The 21,356-nt window shown below is 36.4% G+C and overlaps 1 protein-coding gene across 3 annotated transcripts in view; it reads right to left on the minus strand.

The window, feature by feature from the left end:
- The window catches only part of DIDO1 (death inducer-obliterator 1), a 58,201-nt gene that overhangs the window by 21,505 nt on the left and 15,340 nt on the right, over positions 1–21,356 (minus strand). For all 3 annotated transcript variants that reach the window (XM_085314168.1, XM_085314170.1, XM_085314169.1), the window contains 5 exons: positions 19,380–19,490; positions 18,046–18,961; positions 17,418–17,736; positions 14,174–14,386; positions 13,225–13,450 (listed from right to left, as the gene is read on the minus strand). In XM_085314168.1, the coding sequence (XP_085170294.1) occupies positions 13,225–13,450; positions 14,174–14,386; positions 17,418–17,736; positions 18,046–18,961; positions 19,380–19,490 (1,785 nt within the window). The remainder of the gene's footprint in view (positions 1–13,224; positions 13,451–14,173; positions 14,387–17,417; positions 17,737–18,045; positions 18,962–19,379; positions 19,491–21,356) is intronic.

Genomic DNA, 21,356 nt, shown 5'->3' on the forward strand with positions numbered 1-21,356 from the left:
AGAGAGAGAGAGAGAAAGAAAAGAAACACACACCACACACACACCACAGCTCAGAGCTCCATTAAATTGATTAAACTGTGTCCTATTACTAGTATACAGAAACTGCTACTAAGATGAACTGAGGAGCAATGCTCTACCTGAACTTCTGTAGGGCTAAGTTTGAGGGTGTGTAGTGAACTTCTATTGGAACACAAACAGAAGAACCCAGAAGAGTAACAAACACTATAAATTTATCCTGTTTTGTCTAAAATTATATTCCAAGTGGACATTTTCCTGAATTTTTCTGAATGAGATTAAAGTGAAACAACTGATATAATACATTAAATAATTACAAAGAATTTCAAGATTTTGCCATGAAGTAGAATAAAATGATTTTTCTCACACTATTCCCACACTCCTCTCTAGATACAGCTCTTGGTTACTATCAGAGATTGAACACCGAGCTAGACACATCTTCAGTGTAATGCATAGAGATTCCTCTCATTTCTTCCCCCTCCCCGAAGTCTACCACTAACACTGTATTATTTGTCAGGATGTTTTTTCCAATAATGCAGAGATACTGTTTCTAAGAATAAAAATGCTGGGAAGAGAGACCAGGAACTATTTCTGTTGTTCTGACTTGGTCAAATTGAGCACCCTGAAACTTAACAGAGGCAAAAAGTCAAAGTACTTTGTTTGAGTTAATAGTTTTGAGCAGACAGAAAATTAAATATCCAAAACCTCCATTCTCTTCCGTGGTTTATTGTATAACAGATTTTTATCTTTTCAGTCAGGTAGGACAGAAGCACTTTTCTGTGACTCACTACAAAAGGGAAGGATGGCACATCTCTGGTTTCAAAATGCCAACAGTAAAATTGAGTCCTCAGTGCTAAAATATTTAGCTCTTTTGGTTTGCAGAAGTAGTATGAAATTCTAAAGTTAAATTTAATCCTCCATTCTGTATCTTTTTAGTGATTAGTTCAAAGTACTTCATCAGTAAAACTAAAAATAGCATAAATGTGGTATATATTAACAAGATAGTCATAACAAAAGCCTATGTTACAAGCAACAGTTAAATCATAGTAAGAATATGTTAAGAAAAAAATAAGGGGGAAAAAAGAGGTACAAACAGAAACACAGCTAGAGGTTCCTACTTCTGCCGAAGCAGAGCAGAATCAATAAGAGTTTAAGACAAAAGATGCAGAAGCATCCGTTATTCTACAAGTTGGCCTTATGACTACTTAGAAAGGCATGTACTTCTACATTTCAGTAGTCAATAGAAAACATGAAAATATTTGATAAGCTTCATTAAAGTTTAACAATTCAGTAAACTACAGTAACATCCTATACCAGCTAAAATTGTCTATCTGGTAGTACTTATTGATTACAGAACTTGGCGTTTTTTTCTGCAGTTCAGGCTTTGTATACTAATAACTAATTCAATCATACACAGGTTATTCAAGGTCTCAAAAAGAGTATGAACTATCTTCTCAAACTTACAGGGTATCACAGTATGGTATTTGGAGGACTGAGTCAAATGGTGTACATTATTTTGACAAAGCGTCAAGGGCCTTAAAACCCTACGTGTGCACATAACCTTTCATATCAGCAGACAAACTCAATCTTAAAAGAAATTCATTATCTTAATTTGACAGTGGGCCTGCAAAACTTTTGCTCCACCACATTTATGTTTTTACTGACAGGGATTAGTCTTCTGCCAGATCATCCAGCTGAACCATCTCTCTCTGTTGTTGCATGGGTCTTAGGTGCAAAGCACGGGAAGCTAGGAGCACACAGCCAAACCTGGGGAAGGAGCAGGATTGCCTCTTCTGGTGGCAGCTTGCTATTTGATAGACCTGGCTACAATGTGAAACCACACCCCAAGTCTCACACCATCTTCTGACAAATAAAACTGTGGTAAGTGTGTGTACTTTTCTCAGGGAGCAAAATGCCAGCCGCACATGTGGAACTTAATTTCAGAATAGAGGTTACAGTTGGTCAGCAAACTGATGAGACATGTAACAGAACAGGTATTGTCTCAGAGTGGAAGTCTGAGGTCATTTTGCGCGTGCTGTTCATGAACGACTGTAAGGGAAGATGCAGTCAATGCCTCCTACACATATTGGCCATTGTATTTTATACTGTGATGCTTCCAGCTCTTTCAGTGCTAGCTCCAGTGTACTGATGATAAAAACTCTCAAATACATTTTAAAATAAAAGCATAAAGACATCTCTAGAATGTTACATTTATCCAGCCTAAAAGAATAGGGATAGTTTCACCACAGAAGATAGATCAGTGCTAGGAGGAGGCACCTGGTGTTTCTATTCCAGCACTTCTGAACATGTAGGTACACCTCCCCTCACTTGATGTCAGGAACAGTAATAATGTGCGAAGAAATGCCACTTCCCCTACTTTGTCCTGGGCACAACTTATGAAGAGGACAGCAAAAGGATTCTTAGTGACTGAAAAGAGGCACATGCTAAAGACTGAGAGGTACAGTTGGAGCTACTAAGTCAACTCCTCTCCAGAGACCCACAGATGAATCCTTAGGCAGAAATAACCACCATCCTTGTGGAGCTTAAGAAATAGCATTACTATAATATGTCCACAACAAGCTTAACTCTGATCTCTCCCACTAGACATCAGATAGCTACAGAACCCTTCCCCTAAGGAAGTTCCAATTTAAAGCCAAGTCAAATATTACAGCACGAAGAAAAGAGTGAAATTCCGTAAGTGGAAGACAACCTAACTGCAATATTGTCTACTGTTACAGTGTCAGCTTTTTGGATGCGTGTTAGTAAAATAAACTTCACTTTCATGGGACTCAACATTAATGTTTCAGCATTGTAATATGGTTGTTGAGGCTTGAGGATCATTTTCACAGCATAGCACCATCCACTTTTGTGTGAAGGACTTGGAGGATGCATTCATATCAACAAGCCTCACCTATACTGAGAGGTGTTTTGCACCACCACCATGAAAATTATCAGAATGAAACTGTTCTTCCTAGGAACTCTCAAAAATATGTCTAGATAGCATGTAACTCTGTTCTGGTTCTTCCCTCATTCCCTCCCACATCATCTCCCTTACTTTGGAATAGCAGCTTTAGAAAATTATTCTCCCCTCCTCCCCCCACCAAGCACCCCACAAAATAATCTCAATTTAAACTATTTCATTTGTGAGGGGTTATTTTGTTGGTGACATCACCTAGCTATTGCACTTCTTAAACACCTGAATAAAAAGTGTGCTATTCTTGTTGCTATGCTTGAAGTTTTCTGAATTATAGTCCTGTAAGCTCATTTTTTGCTCTAGTTAATGCTTAAAGTTTTAAGATGTGCTGTAAATAAGCTGTATGCAGTTATATGCAAAATCTGTTCTGCAATGATGAGTGTTGGGCACAATCTTTTTCAAAACATCTTTGCAATGAGAAATTAAATATTGCAACTAATAGTTCAGAACACTATTAAAGATTGTGAAAAATGTCTTGCAGTCATGCAAGTTGATTGTTATATACTACTAATGATGAGAAGTTTAACCAGAGAATTAAGAAACTTAGCATAAGGCTATTAATAGATCAGAACTATTGCCTCTGGTGTCTAATACTCTCAAAGTTTCCCTGGGTCACTCTCCCCCTTGCTTGTCTACACTTTCTGTATTTTTTTTTCATGCTAAAAGATCCCTTAAGGAAGTGTGCATGACGGGCAGGGGGGACAGGGAACAGGTTGACGGGTGCATCTTCAGCTTGCATAGCACTTTTGACAGTGTACGCATTTACATAACTGAGTGTGGTATCACTAATCTTAACAGTTCAGAAGCTCTAACCTTTCAGGTTAATGAACATTTACACGACTGACACATGAAAACTGCTGAAGCATGTTGGTATTCTACAAATACTTTGATTCTCCCTTCTCCCTTGCCAAAATATTTCAAATGAACACATTGCATACACATTCTTGTGGCAGCAACAAAGTTGTAGTCAATTACTATTCAGTAATTTGAGCAGTAATTTTGGTAAAAATCTACAATATGAACAATAAAATCTAAGTAGCAGAGTATAGCAACTAGTGATCTACCTTTTAAAGTGGATCACTTACTACACTTAAAAGGATTAGATGCCCTTTTCAAAAAAGAAAGAAATCTATGGATTAGATTAGAGGGAGCAAATTCACTACACTAGCATAGTTCTGCTGCTTTTAAAAAGCAAAGATATGGATTAGAAGGTACCCCTGTGCAAAGGCTAGGGCTGAGTAATGTGTATTTTGAAAAGAGCTAACCTCCAAGGAAAGCAAACAGCACTGGCCTTTAAGGTCACCTAAACCCTATAAGGGTCTGATACGAATACAGGAGTATTCTGACAGGACTGACAGAACCAGTAATTATTTTGAAATCACAAAAAATAACCAGCACTTTGAGTGTCACTCAAGAACTGGCTAGCAGACTGTACTGTGGAGTTTCATGTGGTCCTGCTGCTCCATCTTGCTCAGAAGTAGGTAGCTGCACTGTCAGCTTCTCTGTGCAACTGCTTCAGCGTGCTGCAGCTGTCCAGCCTGAACGTTACAGAAGGTGAGGTCAGCCCATTCTGACATGTATCACATAGTAGAAAAGGACAACCTTTTTGCTTGGAGAAGAAGAAATATAGCAATATGTTTGCCAGTATTGAAAATTTAGGAACAGCAGTTCTCTTTGGAAGAACTGTTTAAACAAAGGATGGGCAGGATGCCTCAGCTAAACGTAAAACGGCAGGGTTTTGTAACAGCATCCCTTTGCCACTCAACCTCAGGCGGTCTCATATGGAGTTACATGACGCAGCTGCGGTATGACCACTTTCTGCATGACGACTAGCGAAAGGAATAATCAACAGCTGAACTAACTCTCCCACCCCAATGCAGAGGCTGTTACAGAACTCTCAGCCAAGAGTTTTTAGAAGTGAAACCTGACAATGCATCATCTGATTAAAAACCGAACAAAAACATGGGTGAGCTGGTGCTTTAGATGTCAGTTATAAAGCACTCCACAATGGGAAGTTACTTACCAGTTCAGAGAAGTTCCTCAAGAGTAGCCTTTGCATAGTCTCAGTGCTGGGATGCATGCCTGACATCTCAGAGCCTCACACTTGTCGAAGAGCCAAGCCTGTTAGGTGCCACTGAAGCACCCTCTTGTGGCACTGAGCATTCAATGCCCAAGGCTGTGAAGGTGAGGTGCAGTTCGAAACCGCTTCAACTCCGTGGCCATTCAACTGTTGCTTTCCTGAAGCCTGTTTTTGCCAGTCTTTTTGTCATTTCTCACAAAGACAGTTTAGCATTAGTTCTAAATCATTCAAGCATGTTTAACTGTTTTTGGATAGATTTCAATGTTAGTTCTCACTACTAATTGTCTATGTAACAACTTGTAGATCTGGGTCAGTTTCCACTTTCGAGACCAAATAAAACTTTATTATTAAAAACTATTATTTAAGACGTGTGCCTCCTGCCCTATTGCTTCCCTTAAAAAGCCTCTATCAGTTCTAATCTACACCACAGTAAGCAGCTCATAATTAAGCTGCATTGTGTGCGCTAAGTCTTTATATTCAGGCACACAGAGAAAGTAAATTTGGTTTTAAAGTTAATTAAGAAACCTCTAGACAACAGCCTTTCCTACAGTGGTAATTTGTTTGCATTCAAGTCAACACTGTAGCAATGCTCACGCAAATCTGTAGCACAAATAGGAAAAGCTTCTTCTGTTTTAAACTACACGACACTATAGTAATTTATCTCATCTACATTAGGTAACTACATCTTTGGCAGCTATTCCCCTCCTGAGTGAAACAGTGGCAGTGTCCACCATAATAAAACAGGCTCCTTATTTTTCAGAACCATTTCTGGATATCATCATTCCTTGCAGGGACTGGCCATCTTCAGGTTCCAAGTTCAGTACAGCTCGGACACAGTGAACCATCAGCACCAAGATCAGCAGCAAAACTTGACTCCAAAGGACAAGAGTTCACCTCAAAAAACCCCTTTTATTTGGGGACTAGCAGAGAAAGACCTTTTTCACTGGCTATGCAGGCAAGTGAGCAATTTCAGAGAACTAAAGTAATATTAGTAAAAGAAAGCAAAACAGCAATAGAGGGTGGTGAGTCTTTTTTAATCAAACTTTCATCACTTTCAGTTTCAACGACAAGAGGTAAACCACCCTAAAAGCCATACTGCATTCAAAAATTGTACCAGATTTCTCCCCTCCCCATCCCTTCCCCTCTGAAGGGTTCCTCATACTGGAGCCAAATCCCCATCATGACAAGAGCGCTGGCTTTTTGTTGTCCAAGCACCACAGGGGTGGTAGGTGCTTGAAACACAATATATGAAATGTGCTAGGAGGAGGGACCAGCTTTCCTAACCCAAGACACATGGCAAGTATCTTCATGTGGCTGAGCCACAGGACACATGTAACATACCTGTAGAGCAGAGAAGGGGAGCTCCAGTAGTTCACAGGCAGATGATAATCGCTCCCCAAGGATCCCACTGCTCCTTTTAATAGGCTGGGTCCCAGGGTATGTTGGCTCCAGCAGCCACTATCGGTCTGCCTTATTGCACAGCCAGGCTTCCGGTCACCCAGCATGGTCCCCTGCCACTCTTGTTCAGCACTGGAGCTGCACTAGCCAGCCACTCCTGTGCTATACTCTTTCCAAAGGCAGGTCTCCCATGTGAATTTTTCAGAAGCTCTGGCAGGGTCACCTTAGGTATTCTGACCATCATTTGGTCCCTCAGCAGCCTTTTTGAAAGCTGTCCTTACGCAGAATTAAGTCTAGATCTAAATATATAGCAATAATGTGCCACAGAAAATTGCTAATGATATAAAATACATAGTTCCTTTTATTCCCCCAGGTACTAGTCAGCGCTTAGTATCTCTTAGTATAGGTCCACTTTGCAGACTACAGCATAAAGCAAAGATATCACAGCTTTCAAGGATCTGTTTCAGGTTTTAGTTACAGCAGTATGGAACTCAGCACAAGCTAGTTTATCCTGTGGGGGAGTACTCCAGCTAAAATAAAGGCATCTGGTTCAACCACAATCAATCTTTGCAGACAAGTATATTCAACAGTTAAGAAAAACTCCTCAGTTTAGGTTGAATACTTTTCTAACTGTTATGTTGAACCAATACCAGCGTGTCCATACACACTGCTCTCAATTTAAGAGTCACAACTTAAGATGGCAGTAATCTTGCCTGGAAAGAAGCATTAACGAGGCATCAGGCTGTGTGCAGAAATGGCCTTAGTTTTTCTTTTCACAGTAGTATTTACAGCTTTAAACTTTCATTCTCTCATTCCTACTCTCATCTACATCCTGAGCCATAACTCTTTCGGTCTTTAGTACACCATATTTTTCTCATGCACTCTTTATAGTGGTGTACTGCCTGTTTTCCCTACCTTAGGGCTCTATTATTAAAAAAAAAAAAGAAAAAAATCACAAAAGAAAAACTACATAAATGATGCAGGCTATAATAGGCTATAATCCATTTTTGTAAACACATCACATTTTCTGATCACAGGCTCACGTGGTTAACTGTATTCCCTTGACAAAGCCTCCAAATTTTGTTATAGGTGTGTAGTAACAAAGCAGCCCAGGTGCCCTTTATACTGGAATCATGTAACTGTACAAGCAAGCACTATTCAGTCTGTGAATAGGTCTTGGATGTAGAGAAGTTGAGCTAGAGAAAAAAAATGAAGAAAATGAAAGGGAGTATCAAAATTAAACTTATGGTCAGAGCTGGCACGCTCTAAATCTGGCCTCCTCGCTTCCCAGTAGGTGGCAGCATAAAGCTGCCTCCCCCTAACTCACTGCCGTGGACCAGGAGGAGAGGTGTGACAGATCTTCCATTTCATCAGCTCAAAGAAACCTTTCTGCTTCAAAGTCGCACTCATTAACAATTTCTGTGAATTATTATTACCAAATATAATATTATAATGAAAGGCTATAACTACCTTCGGATACAGCTATCTGCAGCTAAGTAAATAAAAGTGTATTGGTTTTGTATCACCAAAAACTGCTTTTTACTCATGAAATTTTACTCCAAAAACAATAGTAAGATGCGTAAGATAAAAATTACACGCTAAATATAAAATCTCTTCACTATCTTGTGTATTTAGTTGTGCTAATCAATAACTGCAGATATTTAGGATCTTGAAACTACTTTAATACCTTAGTTGAGTGAACAATCAGTTCCTATATTCAAGTCTAATATGAGACGTTAACTGAACGTCAATAAAGACTGAAGGAACTGATATGCCTACTCAATGCCCGTAAGGCTGGCTAGTTTAAAAATCAGGATACTGCAAACTTTTATCTTCTTCCCCTCTCTTAGGCTTACTTTCTATTCTAAAACTAGTGAATATTTGCTCCTGACTTCTACTTGGCAATTAAGAACTGCCAAAAGAGAGACAGGAAGAACAAATTGGGGGGGGGGGGGTAGACACGACCCAAAAAACTCTCAAGTGTTCTTCTATCAATCAGAAAACTTGCACTGAAGTGCTTCAGACACATATATGCTGGTATTGCTGATAAACCTCTGTACCAGCAGGCAGTCCAACCGTTCCTTCACAGATGAGGAAAGGTTTCCTTTGACAGAGCAGTGATTTTTGAACTGCTAATGAAGCAATGTAATTGCCTTTCCTGGGAAATGGTGAGCTATCATGCTCACTCTACATGCAGGGTGGTACTTTGTTTTTCTTTTTTAAAAGAAAATAATGTCGTATTTGGCTGATCTATTTTTTGTACTTACTAGCCATTGCTAACAAGAAACTTGCTGTTCGTTAGTGGCATTTTTGGTCAGTATCTGGTTGTATCAAATCTGCTCTGTGCTGTTTTCTGTTTCGTAAATTCACTCAATGCATTTTCGCCAGAGATTTTTTCTTCTACAGTAATGTGTAATTAGCTAATTAGCTGAAAAGAGACAGAAGTTCTCTAAATCCTTCAGAATACTTTTTTAATATTAAAGAGAAGGATTGAAATTTGAAGTGCTGTGTTCCTAATACACTTGAAATGTGAGGGTCTCAAATCAAAAACAGAAAACTGACATCCCATCAGTTCATTATTAAATCTTTTAAAAAAATATATCTCCCTCTCTAGCAATTATCTTTTAGAAACCTAGACAGGCACTAAGAGTAGCCTAGAACACTTGACAGAAGAACTTAAATATTCCATCTTTGCTTAAAAATAGAAGAGCGAGCAGTGCAGGCTTTTTGAAAGCGTGCGTGTGTGTGTGTGCAGGGAGAGGAACGGATCCAGACATCTTTCACATGTATTTCCTGTTTAAGGATCCTTCACGTGGCCAAAGGCTGACTGCAGTGTGTTTTCTTATGATTCCGTTCTGCCCAGTTTTTCGTTACACTGAGGGGCATGTCACACTTAAAAATACATGCTTAATTTACAACTTGCTAATAACTTTTAGGATTTAACAGTGTCACTGGGTTTGCAGTTGCACTCTCCACTGCCAGAACTTCCCCCTTCCTTTTAAAGGGCAGCAGTGACAATACAGGCATATATCGTTTCTTCATGGAAGTTTTATTTCTATTTTAATTCTTTAAAATGCAGTGAGTGATATTAGTTAGTATAAAATTAAAACTATAAAAGCTCTCGGTAGAGTCAAACAAGCAGCTGATGTAAACTGCTTTTGTGGTTCCTTATTTCTAATGTCAAAAATTTTGAAGGGTAGGATTTCAATATTTGGGGATAAATGTGTTTCTATTGCATTAATTATAAAGTTTGTCCTCAATTATAATTAAAAATAATACTTTCTATTATTATAAGATGTATGTTAAACATTTCCATTTTGTATGAGTATAACAAGTCATTTTGGGTGGTGTTTCCCCTCACACATCTAAAAGATACTTTTGGATAAATGGTTCAGTCTGTTTTTCTCTTGTGACTAATTTTATGTCTCCTTAAACATGCCCTAAATAATTATGATTGGCTCACATGACAAATTCAAGACATGCATCACAACTTGAATCTTTGAACAATCACATTGTCTGTTCCTAAACCTCAACGATCCATATACTTGTATCAATTTGAAAGCTAGGGTAACTTTTGAAATTCAATATAGAAGTGAAGTATTGCAGACTAAATGAATACCAATTTTCTTAATGAAATTAAAGGCCACATTTTTGAAAGTGTGATGCATGCCTAATTTGCTCCTAATTAGCTATTTCAAATACTGTCTACAATTTAAAAACTATTTGTGCTTAATATCTTGAACATACATTGATAAATGAGTATGTCCACTCCTAGGAATTAAACTAATAAATAGGATCATTTTTACTGGGAACATCAAGGTGTTAGATGGTGTAAGTCAATAATCAGGCTTCAGGTTTTGGTGTACAAAACTTCTTCAAGTAGGGCCCTAAGTCACCAAAAAAGTAGGAAGAAAAAAAAAAAGCACCAACTATTGTGATAACATGCAGAAAAAAAGTCATTGTTATATATAGTTGCATACTACTTGCCCAAAATCCCTTTGCTTTGCTTTTAATGAAAAATAGATGGAGGCGAAAGAAAATCGGGAGTGCCTTGGGTGAAGGATTGGTATGCAAATATACTACATGCCCCTATCACCCCATATATTTTTAAGAGTGGAATTTTCTTCCTTCTACTTAACAGAACTACTACCATATGTAAGAACATCAAAATCTTGCATCTGGCAGCTAGGACAATAGTGCATAAATTAGATTTTATATATATAGAAATCAATCATATACTTCAAAAGAGTGTACGTGTGGGTGCACAAGCAAATAGTAAAAAGATCGCTGGTATGAGTATTAGAGAGAGTAACTCTGCAAATCACAGTAAGTTTACTTAGTTCCTAAAAGGCCTCATGTTTGCTTAGTCACACAAACAAGGATTTGCAGAACATGGTGTTCGGCTGTGGAAAACGTAGGTGGTATTTAGAAAATATCGTGTATGGAACAATATCATGCTTAGCTCCCTCAAGGCAAACTTTAGCCCAAACACAGAACACCTAGAAATCTGAACCAGTCATCTTGAATGCCTCTTATAATCCGTGTTCAGAAACGGGCATTACTAAAGAACTAGTCACCTTGTTCTAAGATCAGTATCCAAAACAGATTACAATTTTGCCTATTCAGGTGTTTCTTTCTCTCTGCAGACCAGCTCAGACTTAGAGCTCTAACTTTCAGATATCTGAAGTCAGAGGACTCTCACCAACTTCCATAATGCCCCGCTTCTATATTTTGAATATATAAAAATTTTCTAAATAAAGTCTTGTAGAATACTCTAGAGAAGATGCAATAGCAGCTTCTGAGAAAGACATAGCTCAAACCTATCCAACAAAAATGCAGGACCATCTTTTTCCACAAATAAACAAAAAATTTATCTTGTAATTTAATAATAGCAGAATCCCCACATATTAGTAGAACTTACCTTAGTAACAGCAACCTGAAGTTCTTCCTCTCATTTGATATGAGAATTCTTCATCACACAAACTAAGTTGTTTTGTATTCATTATTATAGCCTAGTATACACATAGACTTTTCACTGTTTTAACTAGTTCAATTAGAGGAATCTAATTTTCTACTGGAATTGATAAAATCCGTATAACCTCCAGTGACGTAACTTTTAAAAGTAATTTGATGTGCCTAAACAAAAATCATCCCCTAAACCTGTATTTCTGTCTCCTAGAAAAAAAAATAAACTGTATCAATGAGAAGATTAAATGATACAGTTATGCTGTAGATAGGCTTACAGAAGGCTGTATTGAGATAAAAATTTGACAGGTCAAATAAGAGCATGTAATTCCGTTTAAGGCTTTTCTCTTAATTTTCAGTTATGTTTAAAATGCTAGGACTTCCGATAAAAAAGCTACACATTCTTTAAAAAAGCTTAAAATGTAGGTTTGTAAAAATAACTATTTTAAATGTTCACTAAAAATAAAGGGCACAGGTCCCAAATCATTAATACAAGAATAAACATACACGAAGGCTATAGATCTAAAAGTCTCAGTAGAATATACACACAATACTTAAATTTAAATGATAATTATTTCATGTGGGCAAATACAATTAGAATATGTTTAGTAAGGCTAACATGTACTACAATAAACTGAGCAATTTAGGGTAGCTTGTGCTCTCTCAATGTTTAAAAACGGAATTGTTTTAAAATTCTAATCCTAAATCTACATTGTTATAAATTTTGTATAAAAAAGTAACCGATACTTAAGTGTTCAGTAACTAGACTCATTTTTGAAAATAAAGTGTAAAACTGACTAAAGTGTGGTAAAGAAAGCTAGGAGAACCGAACTTCTGAATTCACAAGTGAGAAAATACTAGATACTAGGTCATGTGTATTGTACATGTGAAAGGAAAAATTTAATTTGAAGTTCCATCACTGCACTATAACTACTCAGCTGGCATCAATGAAAAAGTCATGAGCAGAAAGGCTTGTTCAGACTACAAAGCAGTATTTACTTACCTTTATACGAGTTACAGTGATGCTATTCAAAACCTGCAAAAATATGCAAGGCAATATCTCTGCCTAATATCCACTTAAGATGTGTCCTTCTTTGTGTGGATAATGTGTGAAGTATGAACATATATAAATAGAAAGGAAAAAAAGAGCACTCCCTCCCCCCAAAATTAAAAGTAAAGAATGGTCCTTAAATTATTTCATGTAAGGAAGAAAAGCAGCAGGAAGAAGAACTTGATATACTTGACAGTTAAAAGCTGTTTGCAGAAGTGTAAAGTATCGTTGGATACCACGTTGAAGATTTCATTCTCGGCACTAGCAATGAAAATGCAAGACCTGAGAGGCAGGTGCCAAATCTAAATTACAAAAAATACAATTCAGATTAGTACAATCAATTGCTGATACAAGGTGCACACCGGGCAGCCTTTTTGTTAAACTTAACACAAGTGTATTGATACTCACCTTTTCTATATCAGTAACACTTATTGCTTTTGTAGGAAAAAAAAATAAAACTTAATCAGGAAGTCTGCATCCAGGAATCAGCTGGGTGGATTGACAGGCTCTAATTAAATCATACAACTATCGTATGATACAAATAAAACTTCTAAGATTGTCTCCCATTTGTGTGTATCTGTATGTATGAATCTTTGAAGGTGGAGGTAAGAAGTTTGGTGCCATATTAAGGGGGGAAAAAACCAAAAAACCTAAACTCCCTAGTGTTGCAGAGCCAAGAATGGATGGGTATTCAAAGAAAATGTAAATGATTATTCAGGAATATCCCTATGCGATACATACATTTGAACAACAGTGAAGATGAAATGGCAGCAGTCTTTTCAGGCTTTACTGCATTGTAATTATGATCGCTTGCCCAGGATGGTGTGCTGTTTTCTGATGCTGGCTCTTTAGCGATAGGTTGAGTATTCGCCTCAGTCTTGGTAGTTGTCAAAACAGTCTTCTTCACGTTCCCCTCTTTTTTCTCAGGAAACGGTCTCTTCTGGACAGAGAGAGGCTTAGTACTTGCCTGTATAATTAAAAGAAGCTTAATAAATAATACTCATCATAAACATTGTATTTTGCAAACACAGTTTTACATATGTAAACAAATGTATTTTAATAGTAAGCTAATATAAACAGCCTTGAAATTACATAATTTCAAATTCAAGTCTTTAAAGCTAAGATAATACTTTGTAACTTCACAAGCAGAGCATGGTAAACAAATACTCAAAACAAGTGTATTTATAAAGTTTTTTTGATTGAAAAATTACTGACCATTTTACAGCTGTTTCAAAAGGGAAAGCTAAAGAACAAAAGGATGTAGAAGGCTATTTTTATTTAATTGCAATCTTTTTGTTTCCCAAAACACACATACTATGCAGCAACATATTAATTCATAATAATTCCAAATTATGACCAAAAATAATTTCAAAAAAATTATGCTATCTAGAAAATCATTTGGATAACTTATCTCTACTTAGGGGCAATTATAAGTTGTTTTTTTTTTTTTTTTTTTTTTTTTAAGTGACATGACACAAAAAGTAACATAAAAAGGAAAACATTTTATAGTCAGAAGAATTAAACACGGTCTTACCATGAAGAAAGGCAAAAGAAAGAAAAAGAAATAACTCTTTGATATATAATTTTGCCATTTTATTTCCATCTCAAAAATGAGGGCAGAGGAACAAGCCACTGTGCTTCAGGACAACTGTTTCTGTAAAACTGCTCAGAATTAAGAATATAAGCTTACCTGTGGTTGAGATTTTGGCACACCAGGTTTTTCATATTTTGGTTTGATCTTCTCTTTAAGTTTTGGTTTTGCATCTTTGCCTGCACTTAGAAATTTCATTGTGGCTGCAGCATGTTTAAGAATGCAGTCATTGCTGCAATACACAGAATCAGGCAGAGCCACATTAAAACAGCCAGGACCAATGCACTTTGACGCACCAGGAGCTTCAAATACCTAAAGATTGAAGTAGAGCAAGTTCAAATTCAGAAAGACAACAAAAAACCTGCATGTCTACAATACTAAAACTGTATGTATCATACGGGCAGACTACAGCTATGACTGTTAGTAACATGAGCAATTGCCATTTTAAAAAACAATTTTCAATCTTGAGATACCAGAAGCAACTACTCGTAACAACCCATATAACTTTAAGGATTTCACTCTTTCCACACAAAGACAAAAATGTTTTTAAAAATACTAATGTACTCTAAAATGGCTGGTCTGCTGGCAGTGAACTAAAGGAGGTTGGCCTTCTTAAATTTTCAGATCCCATAAGCACACAGAAGCTTTCTTCTGGTCCTCTGCACCATGTGAGGGAGCTCCCTAACAATGCAGAACTGCTTTCTAAAGAAGAAATGTTCTAAAAAGCATTTTGCTCTTATATCACCACCAGCCATGTGTCCCCAGCCATGTGTGCATGCAGAAGGAAGCAGTCAGCTATTTGGGTGTTCAGATAATCCCTGCTCTAGAAGTTTATCAGTTTTAGTTTTAGAAGTCTCCAACAAACGTGAACACCATCATTCTCCTAGACAATTTTGCCACTGCTTAATACTTCTTACACACTCAGTAAGAAGTTCACATATGCAATCTATTATTTTCCTTCAATTCTTAATTTACATCAAAGTGTTTTATACTAAGCGCTTCTCCTTCAATGTTAAAATTCAAAATATAGCACATTCCTTGAAATAAAATATATTAGGTCAAAGTCCAGAAATATTAAAAGTTCTTTACACTTCAATACATCACGTATAGGTATTATGTCCTTAATCTCACTTGCTCCCTCTTTTAGATCATTCATAAAGGTGTTACACAACTGACCTAATTCCCTAAACCACACTTTCTTTAGGCAACTTTTCTCAAATCAATAAACCACAATTTGTGATTATCAAAGTAACAGCTTTTCAGTAATATTTCCATTTAAGAAGTTATTCATACAGCTTATTTTCTCAATCAAAAGTCAGTAATTCAGCATTAGGTGCTGTAATCTGATGAAACTGGTGTTTGGGATTTCCACATAAAGTGTATACATCATGGAAAAATATTCTAAAGCATAATCTTTAACTGTGAAGTACAAGAAAAAAAGTATCAATTATATTCCCTAGGAAATACATGATACCTCAGACAGCCGAGATGTCACTTCTAAGTAGGGGCAGTTACTCAAGATGATAACAAAACTTTCATGGTTGATGTCTGTAACTATACAATCCTAGCAGCTTTAACCATAGACCGAAACTCTGCTGCAGAAGATGCTGCACGGACAGCAAGGAGGAGTCTTTCTCAAAGTGCTTTGAATACTAGCGTACGAGAACACACTGACAGAGGGAACTTAAGGGATAAACTGAGTAATGAAACTGTTCAGTCAGTGTAAGAGAGTTTTTTCAGCAAGTCAACATGCTAAACACCAATGATCTTTTGCTCAGAAGGAGCAATTATGCATAGATTAAGTGGTACTTGTTTATATAAACTATAAAGGGATCTTTTCTTATAAATATGAGGGACAGCATGGAATAAAACACACAGACTTGACTGTTCAGTTCTTCCAAAAAGTATCTGTCAAACACAAGGAGGGTAGTTCTATTACTTTTCCAAATGCCATAAGAAATATCTAAAATGCATGTAATTCTTGCATAAGAGGTGATGAGTTACTTGAGGATATTTCTGTTTTTCTTTTACTAAAGGAAAGATGCCTACCACACTCAAGTAACATGCCAACATGTTAACAAAGAAGACCTGGAGATATTCAGAAGTAGAACTTAATACCAACACTAAGTGAAATGCAGGCCCAACTCAACAGAACAAGTTGAGCCTTCAAATAAAAGTGTACACAGCAGAGATCTTTGAAATTAGGTTTGACTTTTTTTTTTTTTTCTGAGAAGTTTTTCCACACATTTATCTTACAATAGTAATTACTTATGTATTAAGCTCATTTAATGTTCTGATTTATATATTAAGCTCACTCACTTTGTTGATACAGATAGCCTAGTATTTAAGTAAACTGAAGTGTTATTTGATAAATACTTAGTAAAAAACGTATTACACCAATAGAAGAATTTCTCCAAGAAGTTTATGCTCAAACTTGTAAGACCGATCCTAGTGATGACTCCAAAGTTTAAAGTTTAGGCACTAATGAACAAATTCATACAGAAAAAACATGAACAGCTGTAGCATGCTGACAGTAAACATGCAAAACATGCTCTTCAAGGCATACTAAGACGACAAGGAGTATGTTCGAGTTACTAGTGTTACTACAGTAGCTTTAGCAGTACAAAGTCAGTCACTACGGTACCAAGTTTTTAAATTTGTGTACATTCAAATGAAGAAGCTTTTCTGCTCATATTTTGAACTGGGCATGAAACTTAATATTGCAGAATTTAAGTTTCTTTTACATTCCATGCCAGAACTGGCAACAATATCCAGTAAGTATTTTTATGTTACTGTTTCAAAGGGCAGTTTAAAAAAAAACTCTAAGTATTAACAACTTGAAGGAACATCAGGACAAAAATCAGAACTTAAAAAGATCGGCAGGAAGGACAAGAGGTTGTAATAACAGCTGAAATTAATTCCAACATAGCCACTTGCCAATACTAAGTAAGAAGTTTCACAACCATTGAAAGTGTCAAAAAAAAATTTTTTTAAAGTAAGAATGTATCAGTCTAGAATTCTAAGTATTTTTATGAAAAGAACAGCTAATTACATGCTTTGTATTTTAAACTCCTACTTGGAAATCAAATAATGGAATATTTCCTTATAGTACATATTACTTGTAAATCCCTTATTTTAAAATAAAACTCAATTATAGATAGTTCCTGTACTGATAAAACTGCAGATATACTTCTGCTAAATAACAGTATTTAGTGGACTGTTCAGCTTCCTTTTTAGTTTTAACAAACAAATCCAGAAGATTTACAAACATAAGCAACCAATTTTCTCAAATATACTTAGTGAAGTATAAAAAAAATAGAAAACATTTAAAATAAATACTTACAGGTTGAAATATTTTGAGTTTTTTCTTCCCACTTGGATTTGCAGCTTTTTCAATCCTACCCTTGATTCCTTGGTCCTCAACAGACTTTTGTTCAACTGTTCCTATGCTTGTGAATTCTGTGCCATCCACATTTACTTGCCTCGCTTTAGCTTCCTGCTGGTCTGTTTCTGAAATAGTCTCATCCTGACCCTGCAGAATGGTGCAGTTTGGACAAATATAGTCCTCACCATTCCTTTCCAAAAGCCGCCCTCGAGCCTCAGAAATACCCACACAGTCACCATGAAACCATTCCTCACATCTATCACAACAAATCATAAATCTGAAAAAAAAAACAACAGCAAAACATTATGAAATGATACTCAACAGATACTTCAAGTAGCAGACCTTAAAGACCTTGTCAAGATATCAATATGCTTTTCTATCTCAGTGTTCAGTACTGTACTCATTAGTTTATCTCCCCCTTCTCCCTCTTTTAAACATTTGGTTTTTTTAAAAAACCCCAAATTTATATAAGCCCAACAGCTTATTTAGATATACTCAAAAGGTAAGCTTTAGCAGCTAGTTTGTTTTTCATCACAGAAAAATCCCAATTACTTGCATTGTGTTTTCAGTTGAAAGTTCTTCCTACCTGTTATTATGAGGCTGGCGACAAATACAATATAGTGTACTGGGGTCATAAATCTCAGACTCAGGCTTGCTTTTGGGGAATTCTTCAGTTTCTTCACTTGTGATCCCTTTTGCTCCAAGGGCAGGTTTTATCTCTTGAACCTGTAGATCTTCAGTGTGTTCCTCTGACACAACCACCTGACTTGCAACCTCAGTGCTGTCTGCAGTTTCAGGCTCTTCTTGCTTGAGAGGCAGTTCAGTCTTAACTTGTTTTTCAGCCTGGTTATCAACTGTTTCTGAATGATTTTGTTCTGTATTTTTCTTCCTCAGGCGGTTCTGTATTTCTTTTAATGTCAGTTGTGCAGGTTTTTGCTCAACCCGCTTCTTTCTTAGTCGATTCTGCAGTTCCTTCAGTGTTAACCCATCACTATCACTATCAGAAGAATCATCATCTTCCTCCTCCTCCTCCTCCTCTTCCTCCTCCTCCTCCTCCTCCTCTTTTGCCCGTCTGTTTTTAGAGCCTTTCTGATCCTTACAACTCCTAGCACTACTCCTCCGAGTTCCAGGTTTTATATCTGGAGCACTCTCTACACTACCTTCTGAGGCAGTTTCAGCATCTGTAGCTGGACAGGAAGCTGGTTCACTTGAATCTTCCAGAGCAGTAGGAACATTCCTCCTTCCCCTACGTCTTACTGTTGTAAGAAATTCTTCCACTCTTTCAGTTCGCTTTGGTTGCCGTCCACTACGTCTGAGGTTTAAGCTTTGTTGCTGCTGTTGTGGCTGTTCACTAGAGTCCACATCAATATCTCCTGCACCTTCTCGCTTAGCAATTGTAGTCCTTCGAAAACCCCAGGTTTTCTTGAACTCCTTACTTGTAGGCTTGATAGCTTTTTGTTCCTCCTCATTACTCTGCTCGCCTTTCTCATCCAAAACTGATGCTAAACACAAGGGAATACTTATTAAACCAGTACTAAGGGAAAAATATTTTTTTGATGCAGTTATTATTTTCTTTGTAGTAATAGATAAACAACATAAACGGTGTCTATCCAGACAAGGATGCAGTACAGCAGTCAAAGTAACACACAGTTCTCCATCTTATTTTACAGCCCTGGTAACTGGTAAAATACTTTACTTTGAATATAGCAGAGATATTCAAATATGTAATAGAATGCTGTGCCAACACACCCCAGCTACTACAAACTCTTCCCCCAAAAATATATATATATTTTTATATATATATGTATGTGTGTGTGTGTGTGTGTGTGTGTGTGTGTGTGTATGTATGTATGTATGTATGTATGTATGTATGTATGTAAAAGCATAATTTATGCACAATTTAAAAGGAAGAAAACTTACCAGGGGAACTATTTTCCATGTTGTCAGTATTAGATTCAGATTCTAATGGCACAGGTTGTGAATTTACAACTTGTTCCATAGTACGGACACCACTGTCCCCACTCTGAAACACTAAAGACAAATATAAGTTCAAAACTTGAGATTCAACAAGATCTGTAGTCCAAGTAATTATTAAATATTCTGTTATAATCTCATTTTATTTTAAGGTAAAGAATATGCAACATAGCTTGAGTTTCAAGTCACTAATGGTCACTGAACACCAAAATAAATATCACTGAATTCCTTCAAAGACAGAGCACTATGTTGAAACGTATGGCTTTGGATACTATTCTGACATATTTTATTATATAGTACAGAAATTTCTAACGTTTTTCTTTAAGCAATACAAATAGAGGTGCCTATTTTGATAATCCCAAGTATTCAACACAATCAACTTTGTCAAATTTAGTGCACACACAGCATATGCACCTAAGCATATCCCTTGAACAGGTATTTTGTAACTTAAAAAAACAAAAACAGTCTTGTTAAAGCATTGAAAAAAAGACACAGTGAAAAAGTACGTTATTGCATCAGTTAACAGAAAATGTATGTATAAATACACTACTTTGTTGGTGAGTACTCAAATTCACTGTTAAAAACCTTCTTCCATAATATGAATCTACTGACTGGAATGTGTCTGAGGAGAAACTTATACCATTTCTACTCCATAAGGGAGTACTCATGTGAAAAATCAGGGAAACTATGCCATGGAGAAAAGGAAAATCATCCAAACTGTGTAGACATATTTACTGCTTTAAAGGCAAGGATGGTCCCTGATATCACTTAACATTTTCTAGTAGAAAAGTCTGCTCATGATCTGCATCAGGATAAAATACTAAGTAGAAACAACAGCCAACTTTTAAAATTATAAAAAAATCCAAAGTTATTACTGTTTAAATTATATGAGGTAGAGTGGAGAAATAATGAGTTTTTTGATGCTAAACAAAATGTCAAAACCAGCAAAAAGTAGTTTCTCATCAAACAGCAGTACTGACTCACAAAGATTTCTTTACTACATTTAATTTTTGTCTATTAAATAATATAGCTATTTTTAAATTGTTTCAGAAACACTAGTGAATACTATTCAGGATAAGACAATATACCTTCCAGTCACAACTTCCCTAGTAAGTTTCACTGGATAGAAGAAATGATACAAAACTGAGCAAAACTTTTTCAAGTATGTCTCAGAGAAGGAGAAAGAAAAACCTGTGTTGAATGGAACAAGAAAGGGAAGAAGGCAAAAAAAAAAAGGAGGAGAAAAAAGAAAAAAAAAGAAAAAAGCTACACTGACAACTAAGACTACTGTTTTCATGTCTTTCCCAGCATACAAGGAGACTTTTGTTTGAAAAGAGAGTAAGTAAATGACAGAAATAAATATAAAATCAAAGGCTAGACTTTAAGCAATTACAAAATAACCTATTTTGGGCAAGTACTAAAGTTAGCGTTGCATCATATGCAATATTTTAAAAGCAGCTGCACACTACGTAAATATTCTACTAAGAGAACATAGTAACTAAGTTTTGCAGTCATTACAATTGGAATGACACTGCTCACATACTGTAATATGCAGTAATAAATACACACCTGAATGAACTGGTAAACAGAAATAGTATTTTTAAAACACCACCACCACCACCTCACACCCCTCCAAACTCCCTCACTCCCTCCCCCAACATACATATAGAACCACTCCAGAAACAGGTTCTTGGCTAGTTTGCACAGTTAAGCTAAAAGGGAACGTTAACAGAATTCCTAACAGTAACTTTTGAAAGAATCAAAAAGATAAAAACTGTACATATTACAGCTATGAATTTTGAGAAGCATCCTTTAGAAAGCTTTTTCTTTTCAAGCTCCTTGTTTTTAAATCTTGCAGTGTATACTGGTTATGAAACGGCTCCTTATTTAAAATATTGTATCAGCTGTGTTACCTTTTTGCCA

The sequence above is a fragment of the Rhea americana genome, unplaced genomic scaffold (assembly GCF_003343005.1).
Source record: "Rhea americana isolate MKP2758 unplaced genomic scaffold, rheAme1 scaffold_4, whole genome shotgun sequence".
NCBI lineage: Eukaryota > Metazoa > Chordata > Aves > Rheiformes > Rheidae > Rhea > Rhea americana.